The sequence below is a fragment of the Sphaeramia orbicularis genome, chromosome 24 (genome assembly GCF_902148855.1).
Source record: "Sphaeramia orbicularis chromosome 24, fSphaOr1.1, whole genome shotgun sequence".
Classification (NCBI taxonomy): domain Eukaryota; kingdom Metazoa; phylum Chordata; class Actinopteri; order Kurtiformes; family Apogonidae; genus Sphaeramia; species Sphaeramia orbicularis.
Genome location: NC_043979.1, coordinates 41,123,351 through 41,145,457, shown reverse-complemented (window position 1 = coordinate 41,145,457; position 22,107 = coordinate 41,123,351). Strand labels below are relative to the sequence as shown.

Sequence of the window (22,107 nt, the reverse complement as noted above, 5' to 3'; positions counted from 1 at the left end):
CTGGCCCGCTTGAGATCAAATTGGGCTAAATATGGCCCCTGAACCAAAATGAGTTTGACAGCCCTGTTCTACAACGTTGATTCACCAGTAAAACCCATGGAGTTGGATCAATGACGGTGGATGGACGCACTTATTTTTTGTTCAAAGTGTTTTTTATTACATATCAAGTCACAGAAAAATATAATACAGTCATTGTTCTTTTTTTGTTTTTAAACCCAAACCCATGAACATTCCCACTCTGTTGCACAAAAAAAAAAAAATAAATAAAAAATAAAACAAAGGATAATTGACAATAAAAATAATAAATAAATAAGGAATACAGATATTAGTCACAGACTTAATAAGACTATTGTGGAATAAGTGAGGGATCTACATTTTTTATGTGATTCAGAACAGGTTGCCAGGTACTGAAAAACTTACTGGCACATCCTCTTATAGAATATCTGATTTTTTTCCAATGTTTGATGATGTAAAAGATCTAGAAACCAAGATTTGAATGTTGAAGGTTGTCTATCTTTCCATTTTAGTATTAGTCTATGAGCTAGAAGAGTTGTGAAGGCAATTAAATTTTTACATTTTTGATTAAAATGAAAAGAATGTGATGTAATGTGATGTGACACACATTTTATTTTATGTTCTGTTAATGATATAATTTACTGAAAAAGTCACTTTTTCTTCAGTTTTGTCTGTTTCTGATGTAATAACCCTCAAAGCGCTATATAAAATCTAATCCATTATTATTATTACTTTTTTTTCTGATTTTTCTCCGTTTTGATCTAATGACCTTTGAATTTACTGAGTTTTCATGAACACCTAAATAAAGTATAGGAAATTAAATATAGGAAAATACATGATTTACAGTGAAAAGTGAAAACTGTATTGGATAACATTATAATAAATGGTGACAAATCACTTAGGAAATGTTAAATAGAGAGAAAAAAAATCATTTGGTAAGTGTCACAAAAGTAACACTGGGTCTTTATGGGTTAAAGCAAAGGCAGAAATAAAATGGTCTTAATGCGTGCGGTTGAAGTACTCACATTCTTCTTCTTTGGGGTCCAGCTGTGTGACGCTGATGGAGAGGCGGTCCACACGCTCCTGTAGAGAGTTGACCCGGAAAGAGAAGGAGTGGGCCTCATTGAACAGCTCTCCAAACAAGTCTTCTGCATATTTACCTGCACGATTACACACACACATGAACAAAAAACACAGGCACAGAATGAGCATTCCATTTGTTTTCACGCCTGTAAAACAGAGAGCGGCTGAAATGACAGTTTCTATCTAATGTTCACTCAACACCTTCAAAGTGACATTAGTTTTTGGGTGGAATAATTTCAATTTTCTATGCTACAAATCTCAGTTATGCTCCACAACACTTTCATTTATTTAATAGTTTGATTCCTCTGGATAGCCCATCATGAACATCAATTTACCATTAAAAAGTCAACTAAAAATTCTTACAGTTCAGTTCATTTCTGATGTTAAGAGGTTGGAAAATATCCTCCTAAGACCCAGTAATGTATTTTTGTCCTCTGCAGGGGACAAGAGTTTCACAGCTTTACTTCAGAAACAATGTCCAAAAAAAAACATATAACGGAGCATATGACATCCTCTATGTGTGTGTTGTTTTTGAGTTTGGTTTGGTGTGTATGTTATGTGCGCATTTATTTACTCAGTCATCTTCTACTTTCTTCTTTGGAAACTTATTGTATAGACATATGCATCTCACTGTAACTTATCTGAAATGTACTTGTGCTTGAAAAACCCCAATAAAAAGAAGTAAAAAAAAAAAACTAAAAAACAAACAAGTGGTGCCAGGCTCAACAAACCCCACCCCTCACATGTATTGTAGCTTATTTTGGCATCGATCCAGCTGATGTCATCATGTCTGAGTGTGCTGATGTCATCATATCAATTGGTGTGGCAAGTTTGATGTAAATTGAAACAAAATTGATGTTTTTATAGACATTTGGAATTTTGCCCATTATAAGTAAATGGGAGAAAAAAGATTTTAAAAATTCAAAAAAAATTTGAACTTTGACCTACTTTTCCCAAATATAATCAGAGCTATTCTGGGTCACTGACAATCTATAAACCCAGTTTGGTATGAATTCAACCAATAATTTTGCTGCTACAGAAATGTGAAATTTTGCCCATTCTAAGTAAATGGGGAAAAAAAAAAAGAGATTTACAAAATTCACAAAAAAATTGGAATTTTGACCTACTTCTCCCAAAATACAAACACATCTATTCTGGGTCACTGGTAATCTATAAACCAAATTTGGTATGAATTCAACCAATAGTTTTGCTGCTACACACATTTGAAATTTTGCCCATTGTAAGTAAATGGGAGAAAAACAAAGATTGTAAAAACTAAAAAAAAAAATTGAACTTTGACCTACTTTTCCCAAAATATAATCAGAGCTATTCTGGGTCACTGGCAATATATAAACCCAATTTGGTATGAATTTAACCAGTAGTTTTGTTGCTACAGACATTTGAAATTTTGCCCATTATAAGTAAATGGGGGAAAAAAAAGATTGTAAAAATTCATGAAAAATTTGAACTTTGACCTACTTTTCCCAAAATATGATCAGATCTATTCTGGATCACTGGCAATCTATAAACCCAATTTGATTTGAATTCAATCAATAGTTTTGCTGCTACACACATTTGAAATTTTGCCCATTATAAGTATATGGGGGAAAAAAAAAAAATTAACTTCATAAAAAATTTGAACTTTGACCGACTTTTTCCAAAATACAATCACATCTATTCTGGGTCACTGGTAATCTATAAACCCAATTTGGTATGAATACAACCAACGGTTTTGCTGGTACAGACATGTGAAATTTTGCCCATTATAAGTAAATGGAAAAAAAAAGATTTTAAAAATTCATAAAAAACTGGAACTTTGACCTATTTCTCCCAAAATATAATCATATATATTCTGGGTTACTAGCAATCTATAAACCCAATTTGGTAGGAATTCAACCAATAGTTTTGCTGCTAGAGTGTTAACCATCAAACGAACTGTACCAAAAACAATAGCCCTTGCCTCCCCTTCAGGGGGCGGGGTAATAAAAAAAGCCCAAACTGTAACTTTTCTGGGTCTTAGGCGGATATGGTCAGTGGTGACTTTAAATAACTTGGGCTCTGATGTTCTAAGATGTTTACTCTGATAGGGTTGTGACTTCTGAACATGTTTTATTAAAGTTCTTCGATAACAGAGTTGCCAAAGAAAGCTGGAGCCCAGATTTCCGGCAGTAAATGTCAAGACTTGATCACAATATATTTCATAAAGGTTTCATTAGACTCCAGTGTGTATCCCAGTTTAATCAAGCCAATGATTTTGATTATAGCTCAGTGTGCTTCATTAGCCAGAACAGGCTCTTCAGCTTTTGCAGCCTTGAAAGGATTCACATGGTTGCTCAGCAATCATAAGTATATTTCTCTACTTATTACAAAGTTTCTTCGCAAACTTTGCTGTCCTTCCCCAGAAATATAATGAAACCTGTGCTTGAAAGAGAACAATGGTTAAATTTGTCCTAACAGAAATAAGCAGAAAAGAACTAAAACTGACTGACAAGCAGGGATTAGCTGACTCAGACTCTTTCTAATTGACTTGTATAGCATGTACAGTGTGTGTGCAGTTCCTAATCTGTGTGTGTGTGTGTGTGTGTGTGTTACTGACTGAGGCTGCTGAGCTGGCGGATGACGTTGGCCAAGGAGATGTTAGTCACACACTCCAGCTCATTCTTGATGTTCCTTGGCAGCACTGTGTGGCACAGGTGCCTGGGCTCAATGGTGCGCTTCACCAGCGGCATCCTTCTGCTGCAGCACCGCTACCTAGTTTAGAAGAGTTGAAAGGAAGGAGGGAGGGAGGAGGGGGGAGAAAGTGGACATAAATTCATTAGCACTTTGCCTTGCTAAAGACCTTGTGAATTCTGTCCCTGCTATAACAAGACAGATAAGAGGATGGAGAGAGCGGTGGTTAGACGATTGCTTTTCTAATTTTCTAATTGAATTTACTCTGAAATACAACATTTCAACCTCGGTGTGTTATTGAGGACATGAGACTTTATTACTTTTGTGAATTTTTTCTAAATTTTTTATGATGTAGAAAAGCATGGTCAAAAAAAATCCAACAAGTAAATATAAACAAGTGGTGCCAGGCACAAATAACCCCACCCCTCGCACGTATTGCAGCTTATTTTGGCATTGATCCAGCTGATGTCATCATATCAGTTGCCTCTATATATATGCCAAGTTTGAAGTAAAGCGAAAAAAAATTGATGTTTTTATAGGCGTGAAATTTCACCCATTACAAGAGAATAACAAGAAGAGAAAAGATTTTAAAAATTCATTTAAAATTTAAGCTTTGACCTACTTTTCCCAAACTATAAGGACATCTATTCTGGGTCACTGGCAAGCTATAAACCAAATTTGGTATGAATTCAAATAATAGTTTTGCTGCTACAGACATTTGAAATTTTGCCGATTATAAGTAAATGGGGGGAAAAAAAGATTTTAAAAAATGCATAAAAAATTTGAACTTTGACCCATTTTTCCCAAAATATAATGAAATCATTTTCTAATTTTCTAATTGAATTTACTCTGAAATACAACATTTCAACCTCGGTGTGTTATTGAGGACATGAGACTTTATTACTTTTGTGAAATTTTTCTAAATTTTTTATGATGTAGAAAAGCATGGTAAAAAAAAATCCAACAAGTAAATATAAACAAGTGGTGCCAGGCACAAATAACGCCGCCCCTTGTATGTATTGTAGCTTATTTTGGCATCAGTCCAGCTGATGTCATCATATCAACTGCCTCTATATATGTCCCAAGTTTAAGTGAATTGAAAAAAAAATGATGTTTTTATAGACATGAAATTTCACCCATTACAAGAGAATACAAGAAGAGAAAAGATTTTAAAAATTCATTTAAAATTTAAACTTTGACCTACTTTTCCCAAACTACAAGGACATCTATTCTGGGTCACTGGCAATCTATAAACCAAATTTGGTATGAATTCAAATAATAGTTTTGCTGCTACAGACATTTGAAATTTTGCCGATTATAAGTAAATGGGGGAAAAAAAGATTTAAAAAATTCATAAAAAAATTTGAACTTTGACCCATTTTTCCCAAAATGTAATGAAATCATTTTCTAATTTTCTAATTGAATTTACTCTGAAATACAACATTTCAACCTCAGTATGTTATTGAGGACATGAGACTTTATTATTTTTGTGCAATTTTTCAAAATTTTTTATGATGTAGAAAAGCATGGTAAAAAAAAAACCAACAAGTAAATATAAACAAGTTGTTCCAGGCACAACAACCCCACCCCTCGCACGTATTGCAGCTTATTTTGGCATCGATCCAGCTGATGTCATCATATCAACTGCCTCTATATATATGCCAAGTTTGAAGTAAAGTGAAAAAAAAATTGATGTTTTTATAGACGTCAAATTTCACCCATTATAAGTAAATGGAAGAAGAAAAAAGCTTCTAAAAAATTCATAAAAAATTTAAACTTTGACCTACTTTTTACAAACGATAAGGACATCTATTCTGGGTCACTGGCAATCTATAAACCAAATTTGGTAAGAATTCAAATAATAGTTTTGCTGCTACAGACATTTGAAATTTTGCCGATTATAAGTAAATGGGGGAATTTTTTTTTTTTTTTTTAATTCATTAAAAATTTGATCTTTGACCTTTTTTTCCCAACATGTAATGAAATCATTTTCTAATTTTCTAATTGAATTTACTCTGAAATACAACATTTCAACCTCGGTGTGTTATTGAGGACATGAGACTTTATTACTTTTGTGAAATTTTTCCAAATTTTTTATCATATAGAAATCATGGTCAAAAAAATCCAAACTATTGAAACTATGTTAAATAGAAACAAGGAAGTACAATGAGTGTGTTTTATTTACAGTGCAAGAAATGAACAAGTAATTTCGTAGTGGTTTCTCTATTGATTTCACAGCAGAATGTGCGACGGTATTAAACTGAACTGTGTCAGTGAAGGAGTAGATCTCAAAATACCTGTCAATCAAACGGGATTCAGCCTTTTGACTGATCCTCCAATCAATACGTGGAAGCCCGGCGTCCAGCCCAGCTGAGCTCTGCCCACAGCTCCATTCACCCCCAGAGACGCCAAGCGTCCAGGGGCGGGACAACATCATGGCATTTATCCAATTACCGTCCAGTTTTGAGACAATGAAAAAAACTGTTCCATTCAGTCCCATTGAAGTGCATGGATGCTGAGTGTCTACGGACAAATGCACTGAGCAGAGATCGAATGAGAAAACAGCACAACGGGAATGGAGGAGAAGTGAACAACATGGAGTCTGTTCATTTGTGATTCTGAACGAACTCGTCTGTGAGATGAACGTGTTCTAACACATTTGGAGTCAATGAAATGTCAACACAACCGAACATATTTAACCATTTCATTTTCGTAATTTTAGGGGAACCCGAGCTTCCCTTCCAGTCTGTGAGAAATCGCCTCTGTTCAGAACATCACTTTTAGAACATTAGACCCACATCAGTGCAGATCCAGACCCCTGTCCACATCCACATTCTCCCTTTGAACATCATTCCTTACATTAGTACCATTACTTCATGGTACCAAACAAAGCAGGTCCACTCACTATTCATGCAGAGGTGGACCTTACAGACCCTGGAGACCACATTGGACCTGAGATTGGTGACTCACTCTTCCTCACTCTTACTGTTCCCGTCACTTTCTTGTAATGTATGCGGAAATTACCAGAAATGGTCAGTTGCCAAATAAAGGGTTAAGAAGAATTATCACAATGGAAAATCCCGGGTGTATGAGGGATAGAGAGATTATAGAAAATGGCGTGGGTTGAAGGGTAAAAAGGGCACATGGGTAGGGAATTCAGCGTCAGATGTATAATTACACGGGAGCCTGTGAACTGGGATACAAAATGCAACAAAAACGTCAGGGAAGTAGTGTTTTGACATTGCTAACAGCTATGTTGTCTCATCTGTTTCACTGCCTTAGCGCTGTCTTGTCCTTTTCATCATGCATAGCCTGGCTAACATACCTCAGCACTTTGTCTGCCCACTCAGCCATGCTAATGGCATTAAGGCTGCAGTGTTGGATTGTGAAGGCACACTTCTCCTCCATTCACACCAAAAGCAGAACCACGAAAGACACAGAGGACGAAGACAAAGACAATATGTTTACAAAAGTCACACTTATTCATGCTTTACCCATAAAGATCCAGTCCTACTTCTGTGGCAGTCCCCAAATTATATATATTTTTTCCTCTTTTTAACTTTTCTTAAGTGATTTATCACCATTTATTCTAATATTGTGCTGAATAATTTATTCTAAAGTGAAAATCTGGTATTTTCCTACATTTGATTTACTGATCATGATGGATGTCCGTAAAAGTTCAAATTCAAGTTTACATTTACATTTATGCATTTGGCAGATGCTTTTTTCCAAAGCAACTTACAGGGGAAAAACCAAAATAAAAGAATAAAATACAAGAACACATTGAATCAATGTTGTAGAAGATGATGGTGTTTCCAAGGTAACTAGGGCGCCCCTAAATGCCCAAATGGGTCATATCTGATGAACATGAAAAGATGACAAACTGTATTTTACAGTTATTTACATGTATTTGATCTATGATTAGTAGTGTATTATTTTGGGATTTCAGAAATAGTGACTTAAGTTATTAAAAATTTTTGGTGCTTTTGAGCAATTTTTTTTCCTCTGTCTATAAAACCTTGCAAAAACTTATAAAAATCCATTCAAATAATACTAAAATGACAAAAATCATCTTATTCCAACTATGCTCATTAATCAAGTAATCCTTAAAGACCTAGAGATATATATAAAATATATAAAAGTTCAAAGGTTATAGGATGTAAAAATATAAAATAATGCATCTACATCCACTATAATACTAATTATAACATGGGTTTTACTGGTGAATCAATGTTGTAGAAGATGTCGGTGTTTCCACGGTAACTACGGCACCCCTAAACGTCCAAATGAGTCATATCTGATGGCCATGAAAAGACAACAAACTGTATTTTACAATTATTTCCATGTATCGATCGGATGGTATTTCACTTTTTATATCTGTAAATAATTTTGGTCGCCAGTGTATGTTTGGGTTTTTATGGGTTAATAAGTCTGCTGTTGTTTCAGAATAGAAAAACTACCCGATCACACATGGCAACACTTTCCAACTGCTAAATTAAATTGATATTAAAGAAAGGCAAGAGCTGAGAAAAACAATCAGGAGGGTGCAAGTGAACATATCATCTTAACAGTATGACTTTCTGTGCAACAACACCAGTTAATCATGCTAATAATACCTTGTCTATTTCCTGTATGCTGGTTTTAATTAGGTTATGTACGCAATAATGTGGAGATCAGGTGCTCAGATGGACAGCCTGATTGACGGGGCTTGACATTGATAAGGCCTTGTTGAAGCGCTGATTAAACTTTAATTGACGTCTGGTGCTTTTAATATCCCCGCTATATTCTTAGCGGTGTTAGCGTCACTGAGGAATAAACATGATTATTGACCGTATCCATAAAAATGTAGGGCAAGGAAGACTATTCTAGGAAGTAGCCCAGCTCTGAGATGGTTAGAGGGAAGAGCGAGGGAGTCCAGTAAAAAGGCTTTGTTGAGGTGATTCATCTTCGAAGCATCTTAAATGAGGGCATCAATGCCCATAAAAGGAAAGAATAAGAACTCGCACCTCTCTGAGCTCTTGTTAAAGTGGCTTGAATGAGGGGTGCGGTTGATGTTGCTGCGACACAAACCCAAACAGAGCACCAAAAATCCCTGCCCACCTTCAAAATAACACCAGCTTTCCTCTTTAGACTCTTTATTATTTCCTCTCGCAGTCACTTCACCACCCACATGCACACACACAAACTCTCTTCCTGATTGTGACCATGTCTTGACCCGACATATGCTGACATTTTCCACAGCCTGCTGCAGTCCTGGTAATAGAGGGTTAACCCTAGACTTGCCACTTGCTAAGGTAGACGTGTAAACTCGATTGCTCTTGTGTTAACCTTTAAGACTCAGGCTCAACATTTCCGAAGACGTGGTGCGGGTTTGTCTCGGAAAACTAAAAACATAAGGACAAGCAGAAAGTATGGCAACACCAGAGGTTGCGCTAAACATTTTTATTATCCATCATTTTGACGGACAGGGTTGTAAAAATTCCGTCATAACATATTATTATCCGTCATTTCAAATTTTTATTTTTTAATGATAAACAGATATATTTACTCGTATTTAATGTTCAAAAACATCTCAATGACGTAGCAGCTGTAGTTGCTGCTGGCTGATAAACCAACGCGATATCATGACTCGTATAATTATACAGGGTGGGGAAGCAAAATTTATCAATATGTTGAGGCAGGGATTGAAAGACAGTGTATGACCAATTAGTTTATTGAAAGTCATGAGAATTTATTTGCCACAAGAAAATTGACATAATAGAAAATGTTTTTATTCTATGTGTCCTCCTTCTTTCTCAATAACTGCCTTCACACGCTTCCTGAAACTTGCGCAAGTGTTCCTCAAATATTCGGGTGACAACTTCTCCCATTCTTCTTTAATAGTATCTTTAAGAAAGTCAACATTGCTGTGTGATGTTCTATTGGTAGCATGTTCTAAAACGCCCCAAATAGCAGAATCCAGACGGTTTAGATCTGGGCTAGAAGGCGGCCATAAACATGATTCCCAAAAATTGCTAAAGTTGGATTTGTTGCTGTTGTCAACAAGTGTTTTGGTGTTCTTGTGTAAGATTTTCACTTCAAATCATATTTTACTGCATTTCTAACGCTCTTGTTGTCTACCTCAAGTTCAATTGCCATTTTTTTCATGGATTTGGTTGGATCCTTTAGGATTTTAGATTTGAGAGCTTTAATAAAAGCTTTGGTACGTATTTTTGTTGCTTCCTCCACTTCCAGACTTTCTCGTAATAGTTTTGCTCATAGTCATTCTCTTCTTTCCATTATAAACAGTCTTTATGGACACTCCAACTAGTTTTGAAATCTCCTTTGGTGTGACGAGTGCATTCAGCAAATCACACACTCTTTGACGTTTGCTTTCCTGATTACTCATATGGGCAAAAGTTTCTGAAAAGGTATGGATAATAGTGTTAGGTATGATTATGACATCAATATACAGGGGTTGGACAAAATAATGGAAACACCTTAAAAAATCAACAAAATATAATTTAATATGGTGTAGGTCCGCCTTTTGCGGTAATTACAGCCTCAGTTCTCCGAGGTATTGATTCATCCAACTTGTGAATTGTTTCCAAAGGAATTTTAAGCCATTCTTCAGTTAGAATACCCTCCAACTCTTTTAGAGACGATGGCGGTGGAAATCGACGTCTTACTTGAATCTCTAAAACTGACCATAAATGCTCAATAATGTTGAGGTCTGGGGACTGTGCCGGCCATACGAGATGCTCAACTTCATTAGAATGTTCCTCATGCCATTCTTTAACAATTCTAGCTGTATGGATTGGGGCATTATCATCTTGAGGTGAAGGTGTTTCCATTATTTTGTCCAACCCCTGTATGTTTGGTTTCAAAACAATCGACATAGTGCCTGCTGAGAAAAAACAACTAAATGTTCATTGTAAATTTTGCTTCCCCACCCTGTATGACACACCAAATGCCACTGGCGTATTCCTCGCTTGTCCGTCATCCTTCACCGCATCAGTCCCTCTTTTTTTAACCGCGTTTATCAATGCCATCATATTAACTGGGCTTTTAAAATAAGGAGAGTCAGCTGTCTTCATGGTTTGCGCTAGCAAAGTAGCATCTAATTTTGGCAGCAAAGCAAGTCAGCAAAACAATGACACAAGACTGGACACTGACTGATAATGTTCACACTCACCATCAGCTGGACAGGGGGTCTACTACAGGTGGACTAACGGTGAGTCATGTGACTGCAGTACCGCTGTTGTATTCAGTGTAGTTGTGAACAGTGGTGCTGTTGGTCCTACACAGGTAGGAGGCTGGTATGGACGTTTTGACGCCTTGATAAGAGACAGACAGACCAGTGATTCTGCGAACAGGTTCTGTTCACAGTGTTGTGTGAAAACGTTCTTTGGTAGTGTTATGAGATTGGTGTGTGTGTGTTCCTTTAAGTGCGAGAGCGGTGTGTGGTGTGTGCGTATGGTGTGAGTGGTCGAGCAAGGTGAGGGAGCGTCAGTTTTGAGTATGAGTATGTAAGAGGACAGAAGGAAAAAGTGTTCTAACATGGATATACTATGCATAAATAAAAGCTGCTGTCTTCCACTACTGGCAAGGGAGTGAACCCCGACATCGGCCCTGGAGGAAATCTGCCCTGTGCTCGCTGACTACGGTCGGACGAGCCGAGCAGGAAAGGTTAACAGTAGATTACCCTCAGTATTTTAATCTGTCAAAATGACGGACGGCCTTCAGAATTTTCCGTCATTTTAAAAAAAAATCCGTCAATGATGGAATATTTTCAGTTAATGCGACCTCTGGGCAACACTGCAACGTTAATACCAAATTACGTACTTATTTTTCCCATTACTGTCATCTAGGGATGTAACGATCTGTAAATCGAGACCATATTTACGTTTGTCGCCATGTTTATGGAGTGACTTCTCGTGTCATCTCGCGATAATAAATAAACAAATCATCGCATTTGTGATTTAATGGAAAAACTGTCACTTCGCACGTCTGTTTTTTCCACGTGTAGTAAATATCGGTAAAGTTTTGCGCAGATGTCCAATGGAAAAGCGACTACTGTCTTGTAGGGATGTAATGATTACCGGTATAACGATAAACCGCGGTAAAATTGCAGACGGTTAGTATTACCGTTGAAATTCTAATTATCATGATAACCGTGTTTGATTACCGCACTTTTAGGGGAAAAAAACCCTATGTAAAGGTATGCTTTTATGTCAAATATTTGAGTATAGTTTTTATTTATTACAATTTTGATATTATATACCTAATATTTGGAACCAATATTCACTATTAAAGTCTTTGAAAAGGTTTGTTAAGCATCTGTGTGTTATTTATGCAATAAAGTATATACATTTTTCAAATCGGATTTTTTGTGTGTGTGTGTTTTCTGGCTTGTTATGTTTTTATAGTAGGTTAAAGTGAAAAAAATAATAGGCAGATGATATAGATGAAGTTGTGCTGAAAAAAAAAGATCCCAAACATGGGTGTAGGAAACATTTCTGTATATAGTATATAAAGGCAAAATCAAAAGGACTGAAAAACAGCGTAAATAGGCTCAGACCACTAAGGGTTAATATTTGAATGTTTCTACCAACAGAAAGTACATTGTGCCAATTATTTTATTTTATTTTTATTATTATTTTTTTTAAATACAACTTGGGTTAATTATTTCAGTGTGTGCATAACTAGTTTTTGAACATTTTGAGCACAATTTCTACAATACCGCGATAATAATGATAACCGACGATGATCCTAATATCAGATCAGTGCAACCTTAATTGGAAACTTCTGGACTTGAACTAAACTAAAAGCTAAACTTTCTGACACAGATTTAAAGTAAAACAGTTTCAATGGGCATAGTGACACGATTTCATTATGATGGGTGATTATTATCATATGATTATTATGATGGGTCTAGAAACCGAGTCAAATATTTTTAATGCAACCATTTATTACACATCACAGTAACACGCTAACAAATGAGTGCATACAGAATAGAATAAGAGAAACTCTGATTTTCCTCCTAGATGTGGGTGTTCCCTTGACCTGTCACCTGACCCATATGCTTTTCATCAGTTTCTGTCAAATACAGTTAAAGCAAAACCTCTGAACTCAAAGCTCAGGTTCTGTGTGCACTGAATGTTTTTTTTTTTTTTTGTTTTTGTTTTTTTCTCCATCTCTTGTGTCGAACCTACTGTAGTCGATCGTGATTGTCACCATCTATTCCAAGCCGAGCACATGCTTTAATAAATGGTCATACCAACTCAGGGGTTAACAACTTCAGATAGCATTAGCATTTGGTGCATTTCCATCATAAAGAATTGTTAGCGTGATGGAAAATTAGCTCTTTATATGGTAATGCATTGTGATTCATGTGTTTAACCCTTTCGTGCACAGTGGTCACTCCAGTGGGCAGTTATTCTACAGCTGTTCTCTTGTATATTCATGGATTTTGTTGTTTTACTTGCATATCAACCAACACAGTGGATACTTATGCACCATCCCATAATGCACTGCAATTCATACCGTGACTGTAACATTCCTGTTCTTGATAAACCTGATCTCCAGCAACATATTTGAGTGTAAATCAATTGCTAATTTTTATTAGACTGTGATTAACAGTTTGTTTTCTTTTTAAGTTGTTGTGTTTTGTTGTTTTTTGCATATTATTTGAGTGAGTAATAACTACTATTATAGTATGTTAAAATGTGAGAAAACATCAGATTAGCAACATTAAAAAAACATTTATTTCATTGTTTTCACAAAGTATGAAAGTAAATGCATGTTTTTTTTTTTTTATGTTTATGCATTTGGCAGACGCTTTTTTCCAAAGCAATTTACAGGGGAAAACCAATCAAATCACTCAATCAATCAAATTATATTTATATAGCGCCAGATCACAAAAAAGTTCTCTCATGACACTTTATATATAGAGTTGGTCAAAACCAGACTCTAAGCCAATTTACAGAAACCCAACAGAATCCTCCAGGAGCAAACACTTGTGACTGGTGACAGTGGAAGGAAAACTTCCCTTTAACAGCAGAAACCTGGAGCAGACCCAGACTCCTGGAGGATGGACGTCTGCCTTGACCAGTTGGGGTTAAAGAGAGAGGGTATCTCTGGACCGCAGCAGGTCCAGAGATAATCCTGGGAAAATCTGTGATAATCCTGGGAAAAACCTTATTAAAATATTTAAGATGGAATGTTTGAAAGTGCCAGGATAGGAGGTGCTCTCGGAAGAGCTGGGTCTTCAGGAGCTTCTTGAAGATAGGCAGGGATGCCTCTATTCTTGTAGCACTTGGTAGAGCGTTCCACCAACATGGAACGACCCCTGAAAAGAGCCTGGATCGTCTTGTACAAGGTCTGGGGACCACCAGACAACGTTCCCCAGACGAGCGGAGTGGTCGTGGGGCAACATAAGCTTTTATCAGTGCACCTAAGTAGGTAGGAGCAGACCCACTGAGAATTTTGTAGGCTAGGATTAAAGATTTGAACTTGATGCGGGCAGCTATGGGTAACCAGTGTAACTCAATGAGTAAGGGGGTGACATGTGCCCTTTCAGGCTGATTGAAGACCAGACGCACTGCTGCATTCTTGCTTCAAAAATTAAACACATGGTGTCCAGCTGAGTGGACATTTTTGTGACTCATATTCATAAAAAAAAAAAAAAAAAAAAAAAAAAAAAATTCAATCACATTATTTTTTTCATGCCTAAAGAGGAATAAAAACACTCAGGAAAAAAATCTTGATTAAGGTTCTCATAATTCATGCATGAAAGGGTTAATGCCTAGATGTGCATATGTAATGGTTAAGTCTATGTGCTCTCCCATCCATAAAAATGTTCTGTACTCAAAAGTGCTGGAAATAAAAGGGAATGACTGTTAAAGAAGGGACGCAGTAAGCAAGGATTCAGATGATCAAAGTGACAGTTCAATGATTGTAAATGGAAGTATGACTGCTTGACTGAGCCTGGGGCTGTTTCTGACTTTGACTAACTTAAGCTCCGAGTGGAACTTTGACTGGAAGCACAAACGGTTATGTACTGTGTTCGCAGTCAAACGCTCAACCCTGGGTTTTACTGGGGGGTGAACGCATTGCATTGTGGATCCTATAAGGCTTAGATCAGTGGTTTCCAACCTTTTTTGGCTCATGACCCCATTTTAACATCACAAATTTCTGATGACCCCAGACATTTTTTTTTTTTTTTTTTTTGCTAAAATTAATTTGTTTTCGATCATGTACAGGGTGGGGAAGCAAAATTTACAATATTTGAGGCAGGGATTGAAAGACAGTGTATGACCAATTAGTTTATTGAAAGTCATGAGAATTTTTTTGCCACAAGAAAATTTCCATAATAAAAAATGTTTTTATTCTATGTGTCCTCCTTCTTTCTCAATAACTGCCTTCACACGCTTCCTGAAACTTGCGCAAGTCTTCCTCAAATATTGGGGTGACAACTTCTCCCATTCTTCTTTAATAGTATCTTCCAGACTTTCTCGTAATAGTTTTGCTCATAGTCATTCTCTTCTTTCCATTATAAACAGTCTTTATGGACACTCCGACTATTTTTGAAATCTCCTTTGGTGTGACGAGTGCATTCAGCAAATCACACACTCTTTGACGTTTGCTTTCCTGATTACTCATATGGACAAAAGTTTCTGAAAAGGTATGGATAATAGTGTTAGGTATGATTATGACATCAATATATGTTTGGTTTCAAAACAATTGACGTAGTGCCTGCTGAGAAAACAACAACTACATGTTCATTGTAAATTTTGCTTCCCCACCCTGTAATAGTTTGCTCTACTATGTTGCAAATAAATATTAATTTTAGACGACATTTAGTCTATATAATGTATATTATTATGGACGGAGGCAGTAAATCCAGGTGTAGATTACTGCACAAAGTGAGAATTTAATTTTCCTTGGTCAGGATATGTACAGTCAGTCCAGCTTGGATTTACAAGGCTGACAATTAATACTGAACAAACAATAATTCAAATTATGAATTATGAAAGAGCTGCAGCATCTGAAACTGACCACAATGAACATCTGACAGATAAACAGAACCACAGTGCTTCAGTTTCAGCTTCACAGTTTGTCATGTCTTTTATGTATCGAGATTGTCTCTGTCTACTCACCATATTTTTTTTTAAGTTTTTTTTTTTTTTTTTTTAATCAAATACTAGAAATTTCAGGCAACCCCATTTGAATTCCAGGTGACCCCAAGGTTGAAAAACACTGGCTTAAATGCATCATTTCATTCCATACTGGGACAATTTAACCCATAAAGGCTCCAAACATCCACTGGCGACCAAAATCATCTACTGATCTACAGTCGTGGAAAAAAGGATTAGACCACCCCTTGTTTTCTTCAGTTTCTTGTTCATTTTAATGCCTGGTACAACTAAAGGTACATTTGTTTGGACAAATATAATGATAACAACAAAAATAGCTCATAGTAGTTTAATTTCAGAGCTGATATCTATCCATTTTCCATGGTTTTCTTGATAATAACCAAAATCACTTTAGTTCTTACATCAATATCTATGGCAGGGGTCTCAAACATGTGGCCCGGGGACCAAATGCGGCCAGTGGGATGAATTTGCACAGTGCAAAAATTCCACAGTCAAGGTTGTGGAACTCATTTTAGTTCAGGTTTCACATACAGACCAATATGATCTACAGTCAAATAATAACATAAGAACCTACAAAAAATAATGACTCCATATTTTCTTCTCGATTTGATGTGAAGAAAATATAATATGCCTATAAATAATAACAACTTCAAATGTTTGTCTTTGGTTTAGTGCAAAAAAATAATATTAAATTAAGAAAATATTTACATTTATAAACTATCCTGTAACAACAAAATATGAATAACCTGAAATGTCTACGGAAAATTAAGCACAACTTTAACAATTTTCTGCCTGTTACTAAGTGTTTAGTGTCTTTGTAGATCCGATCCATAATGCACATGTAGAGATGATAAGTTAATGCACAATACTGTTAAAATTGCACTAAATTTAAGTTTTTGTATTGAAATGTCAGTTTTTTTTCAGTTGTTTTTTTTTTTTTTTGATAGTTTACAGAAGTAAGTATTTTCAGAATTTAATTGGGGTTTTTTGCACTAAAACAAAGACAAAAATTTGGAGTTGTCATTATTTATAGGTTATTATGCTATTATTTTACTGGTCCGGCCCACTGCAGATCAAATTGGGCTGAATGTGGCCCCTGAAAGAAAATGAGTTTGACACCCCTTATCTATAGCATTGTACTGTTTTTAGGCATTCCATGTTTTCTTTTCTGTCTGTTTTAGTCACATGATACACACAGGAGTTAGTACTTAATTGCATAACCATAGTTTTTGATGACTTCTGGTGGTCTAATAATTTTTTCCGTGACTGTATAATGTTTAATACCTGTTGATCCACTAATCTTCATAATAATAATAATAATAATTATGGATTAGATTTCTATAGCGCTTTTCAAGGCACCCAAAGCACTTTACATTATTGATCCATTATTCATTCACACTCTGGTGGTGGTAAACTACATTTGTAGCCACAGCTACCCTGGGGCCCCTGACAAAAGGATGGCCGCCAAATGGTGCCGAACAGCCTCTCCGACCACCACTAAACATTCACAAGCACTCATACACTAGTGTGAGTGACACTGGAGGCAAAAAGGGTTACAATACATGTAAATAATTGGTGTAAAATACAGTTTGTCATCTTTTCATGTTCATCAGATATGACCCATTTGGACGTTCAGAGGCTCCGTAGTTACCATGGAAACACCGTCATCTTCTAAAACATTCATTCACCAGTAAAACCCATGTTATTATTAGTATTATAGTGGATGTAGATGCATTATTTTACATTTTTACATCCTATAACCTTTGAACTTTTATATATTTTTAAATATATCTCTAGGTCTTTAAGGATTAATTGATTAATAATGAACATGGTTGAATTAAGATGATGTCATTTCAACATTATTAGAGTGGATTTTTATTAGTTTTTACAAGGTTTTATAGACAAACCGAGGGGAAAAAAATTGCTCAAAAGCACCGAAAATTTTTAATAACTTTTAACTCACTATTTCTGAAATCCCAAAATAATACACTACTGATCATAGACACTAATACATGTAATAATTGTAAAATGCAGTTTATCATGTTTTCATGTTCATCAGATATGACCCATTTGGACATTCAGAGGTTCCGTAGTTACCGTGGAAACACCGTCATCTTCTACAACATTGATTCACCAGTAAAACCCATGTTAGTATTAGTATTATAGTGGATGTAGATGCATTATTTTACATTTTTACATCCTATAACCTTTGAACTTTTATATATTTTTAAATATATCTCTAGGTCTTTAAGGATTAATTGATTAATAATGAACATGGTTGAAATAAGATGACGTCATTTCAACATTATTAGTGGATTTTTATTAGTTTTTACAAGGTTTTATAGACAGAGGGAAAAAAAATTGCTCAAAAGCACCAAAAATTTTTAATAAGTTTTGACTCATTATTTCTGAAATCCCAAAATAATACACTACTGATCATAGACACTAATACATGTAATAATTGTAAAATGCAGTTTATCATGTTTTCATGTTCATCAGATATGACCCATTTGGACATTCAGAGGCTCCGTAGTTACCATGGAAACACCGTCATCTTCTAAAACATTCATTCACCAGTAAAACCCATGTTATTATTAGTATTATATTGGATGTAGATGCATTATTTTACATTTTTATGTCCTATAACCTTTGAACTTATATATATATATATTATACCATGGAAACACCGTCATCTTCTGCAACATTGATTCATCAGTAAAACCCATGGAGTTGGATCAATAACAGTGGATGGAGACACTGGGTTTATGTTAATTTAAGGATAGATTTTGCTGAAAGAGTCACTTTTTCTTCAGTTTTCTCTCAATTTAATACAATAACTCTCAACTTTAATCTGATCTTTTATGAACATCTACATGATAAGTAAATTAAATGCAGGAAAATACCTGATTTTCACTGAAATAAGGCCAAATAAAGAAGATAACATTACAATAAATGATAATAAATTATTTAAAAAATGTTAAATATGGAGGAAAATCCATTTGGGAACTAACACAAAAGTAGCACTGGGCATTCTATCTGCCTGATCTTAACTTTGCTTGATTTTTGTGTCTACCATGAGTCAGTGGGATATTAGTGGTTTTTTGGTCCCAAGTATGACATGTGGTGCTGGATGGATAAAACATTTCTGACTCTGTTTTGGTTATTAACCCTTTCATGCATAGTGGTCACTACAGTGGACAGCTGTTCAAAGGTGTTCTCTTATATATTCATGGATTTTGTTGTTTTAGTTCCATTTCAGCCAAAACAGTGGACGCTTATGCATAATGCCCAACACTGCAATTCATACCATTACTGTAACTTTGCTGTTCTAGATAAACCTGATCTGCAGTAACAGGCTTGAGTATATTAAAAAAAAAAAAATCACTATAAATGCAGTAATTAACTGTTTTGTTTTGTTTTAACCCTTTCATGCATAGTGGTCACTACAGTGGACAGTTACTCTACAGCTTTAATCTTGTATATTCATGGGTTTTGTTGTTTTAGTTCCATATCATCTCATAAACTGCAATTCATACCATTATTGTAACTTTGCTGTTCTTGGTTGGTTCTTGAGTGGAAATCAATTGTTAATATTTATTTTTTGCATATTATCTCCATGAAGTGAGTAATAACTGGTATTAGAATATGTTAAAATGTGAGAAAACATCAGATTAGCTGCATTAAACATGGTTTCATTTCACTGTTTTCATATCACTTTATGATATTGGGTTTTAAATGCATGTTTCTTTGCATCAAGAATAAAATTCATGATGTAGCTGAGTGGACATTTTTGTAACTCCATGAAAAACAGGTTGATTTAAAAAAAAAAGAAAAAAAAAATCAATCACATTGTTGTTTTTTTCATGACTAAAGAGGAATAAAAACACTCAGGAAAAAAAAAAAATCTTGATTAAGGTTCTAATAATTCATGCATGAAAGGGTTAAACACAAGGTTTTTGATTTTTTTTTTTTTTCTTTTTTTTTTTTTGCATATTATCTCTATTATCTTCTAAAAAAAAAAAAAAAAAGATTTCACAGTTTTCACACAGTATATCAGTAAATACAGGTTTCTTTGCCTCTAAAATTAAACACATGGTGTCCAGCTGTGCGGACATTTTTGTAACTCCATGAAAAACAGGTTGATTTAAAAAAAAAAAAAAAAAAAAAAATCAATCACATTGTTTTTTTTTTTCATGACTAAAGAGGAATAAAAACACCCAGGAAAAAAAAAATCTTGATTAAGGTTCTAATAATTCATGCATGAAAGGGTTAAACACAAGGTTTTTGAGGTTTTTTTTTTTTTTTTTTTTTTTTTTGCATATTATCTCTATTATCTTCTAAAAAAAAAAAAAAAAGATTTCACAGTTTTCACACAGTATATCAGTAAATACAGGTTTCTTTGCCTCTAAAATTAAACACATGGTGTCCAGCTGTGCGGAATAGATTCTAACACTCCCATAACCCTCCAGATGATTAAGCAGCTCAGAAAATGAATGAATCATCATTATTGACAGTGACGTGGTGTCCACATTGATTGGATGATTTATGCCAGGCATGTCCAAAGTCCGGCCCGGGGGCCAATCACGGCCCGCGGTCAGATTTTATACGGCCCGCAGCTTCGGTTTTATATTATATTATTTATGGCCCGCTGGACTGTTGAACCGAGTACATGAATCATAAAAGGTTCAAAATGCAGTTTCTCCTTTCACCTCATGGTGGCAGCACCACTCTAACTCTATCTGGCTCTGTGACTTTGCCGTGAACCCTTTTCGCCAATTTGTAACCATGGCGCCAGTAAATAAAAAAAACGAAGTTGACAGTGAGGGCCGCCGCTTCCAGGAGAAATAGGAATTACAATTTTTTTTCACTGAAAATCGAGGCGATTGTGTTTGCCTAATTTGTCAAGAGACTGTTGCCTTGTTTAAGGAATTCAATGTAAAAGAGACACGAGCAGACAAAACATGCTAACGCATACGACGAGCTAGCAGGGAGTGAGCGCTCCGAAAAAGTGAAGCAAATTCAAGCTCCTTTAAACTCACAACAGTGACTCTTCATGTGAACCTGGAGTTCAATGAATTCACCACCAGGGCAGGCTACCAAGTTGCCAGGTTAGTTGCCTCTAAATGCTGGTGTTATGTACTTGTAGATGTGACACAAAATATTACTTTCTGAATGATTTTGTGAAAGACAAGAGTAAGAGTCATATGTTTTCATCTTAAATGTTAACAGACTTTGCATTACTGAGTAAAATATGAGTAATGATTACTCATATAAGTCATGTTTAAAATGAATGTGGGGTTAAGATTTTTATCAACTTCTTGGACGTTTCAGATACTCCACACAGTTTGTTCTGTTATCTGACTCCAGATATGAAAGGAAGGCAGAAATGTTTTTTTTTTTTTTAATTTGTTCACACCTGAGTGGCTCAGATTTGGTTACACTGCCATTTAAAAAAAATGATATTGTGACAATGAAAATAAACTTGTTGTAGAACAGCGCTTTTATATGTAATTTTTACTGTTTAATAAATGTCTGAAGGGACCACTGGCCCCTGGCAATGTCCACATTATCAGATCTGGCCCTCTTGAAAAAAAGTTTGGACACCCCTGATTTATGCTGTTCCTGACTTCCTGCCTCTCATCTGTAATTCTTGACATATCTTCAGCCAGAGATAGACTAGTTGTATATTTTTAATGAAGCAGAGTACCAAACCGTGTCTGAAACATGAGTGGTGCTAATGGTTAGTGTGGTTCAGAAAATCCAACTTCATTGTAGTAACCAAGGCACCTTCTCAATTTGTTTGTTTCAATGAAATGTGTATCTATGTAAAATTTCTAAGTGATAGGGTGAAAAGAAGACAGTGCTCAAGATGTCATCTTTCCTCTAACCATCCTACCTCGTCTTCTCCACAGTTCTTGTCTTTAGATCATTACCTCCGCCAAGGAGGTTATGTTTCTGCCAGGGTTTGTTTGTTTGTCTGTCTGTTTGTCTGTCCGTTAGTGTGCAACATAACTCAAAAAGTTACGGACAGATTTTGATGAAATTTTCAGGGTTTGTTGGAAATGGGATAAGGAAGAAATGATTAAATTTTGGTGGTGATCGGGGGTGGGGGGGCCCACGGGGGGCCACTGATCAGCCTTGGCGGAGGTCTGCGCTCTCCGAGTGCTTCTAGTTCACTATGGCATCCACATGACAAACTAGA

The 22,107-nt window shown here is 35.6% G+C and overlaps 1 protein-coding gene across 4 annotated transcripts in view; it reads right to left on the bottom strand.

Annotated features, from left to right (window-relative positions):
- The window catches only part of wasf1 (WASP family member 1), a 247,721-nt gene that overhangs the window by 144,465 nt on the left and 81,149 nt on the right, over positions 1 to 22,107 (bottom strand). For 3 of the 4 annotated variants that reach the window (XM_030127871.1, XM_030127873.1, XM_030127874.1), the window contains exons 2-3: positions 3,695 to 3,849; positions 1,041 to 1,175 (exon numbers count right to left, since the gene is read on the bottom strand). In XM_030127871.1, the coding sequence (XP_029983731.1) occupies positions 1,041 to 1,175; positions 3,695 to 3,827 (268 nt within the window). In that variant the 5' untranslated portion in view covers positions 3,828 to 3,849. The remainder of the gene's footprint in view (positions 1 to 1,040; positions 1,176 to 3,694; positions 3,850 to 22,107) is intronic. The other variant, XM_030127872.1, reaches the window with a different exon arrangement.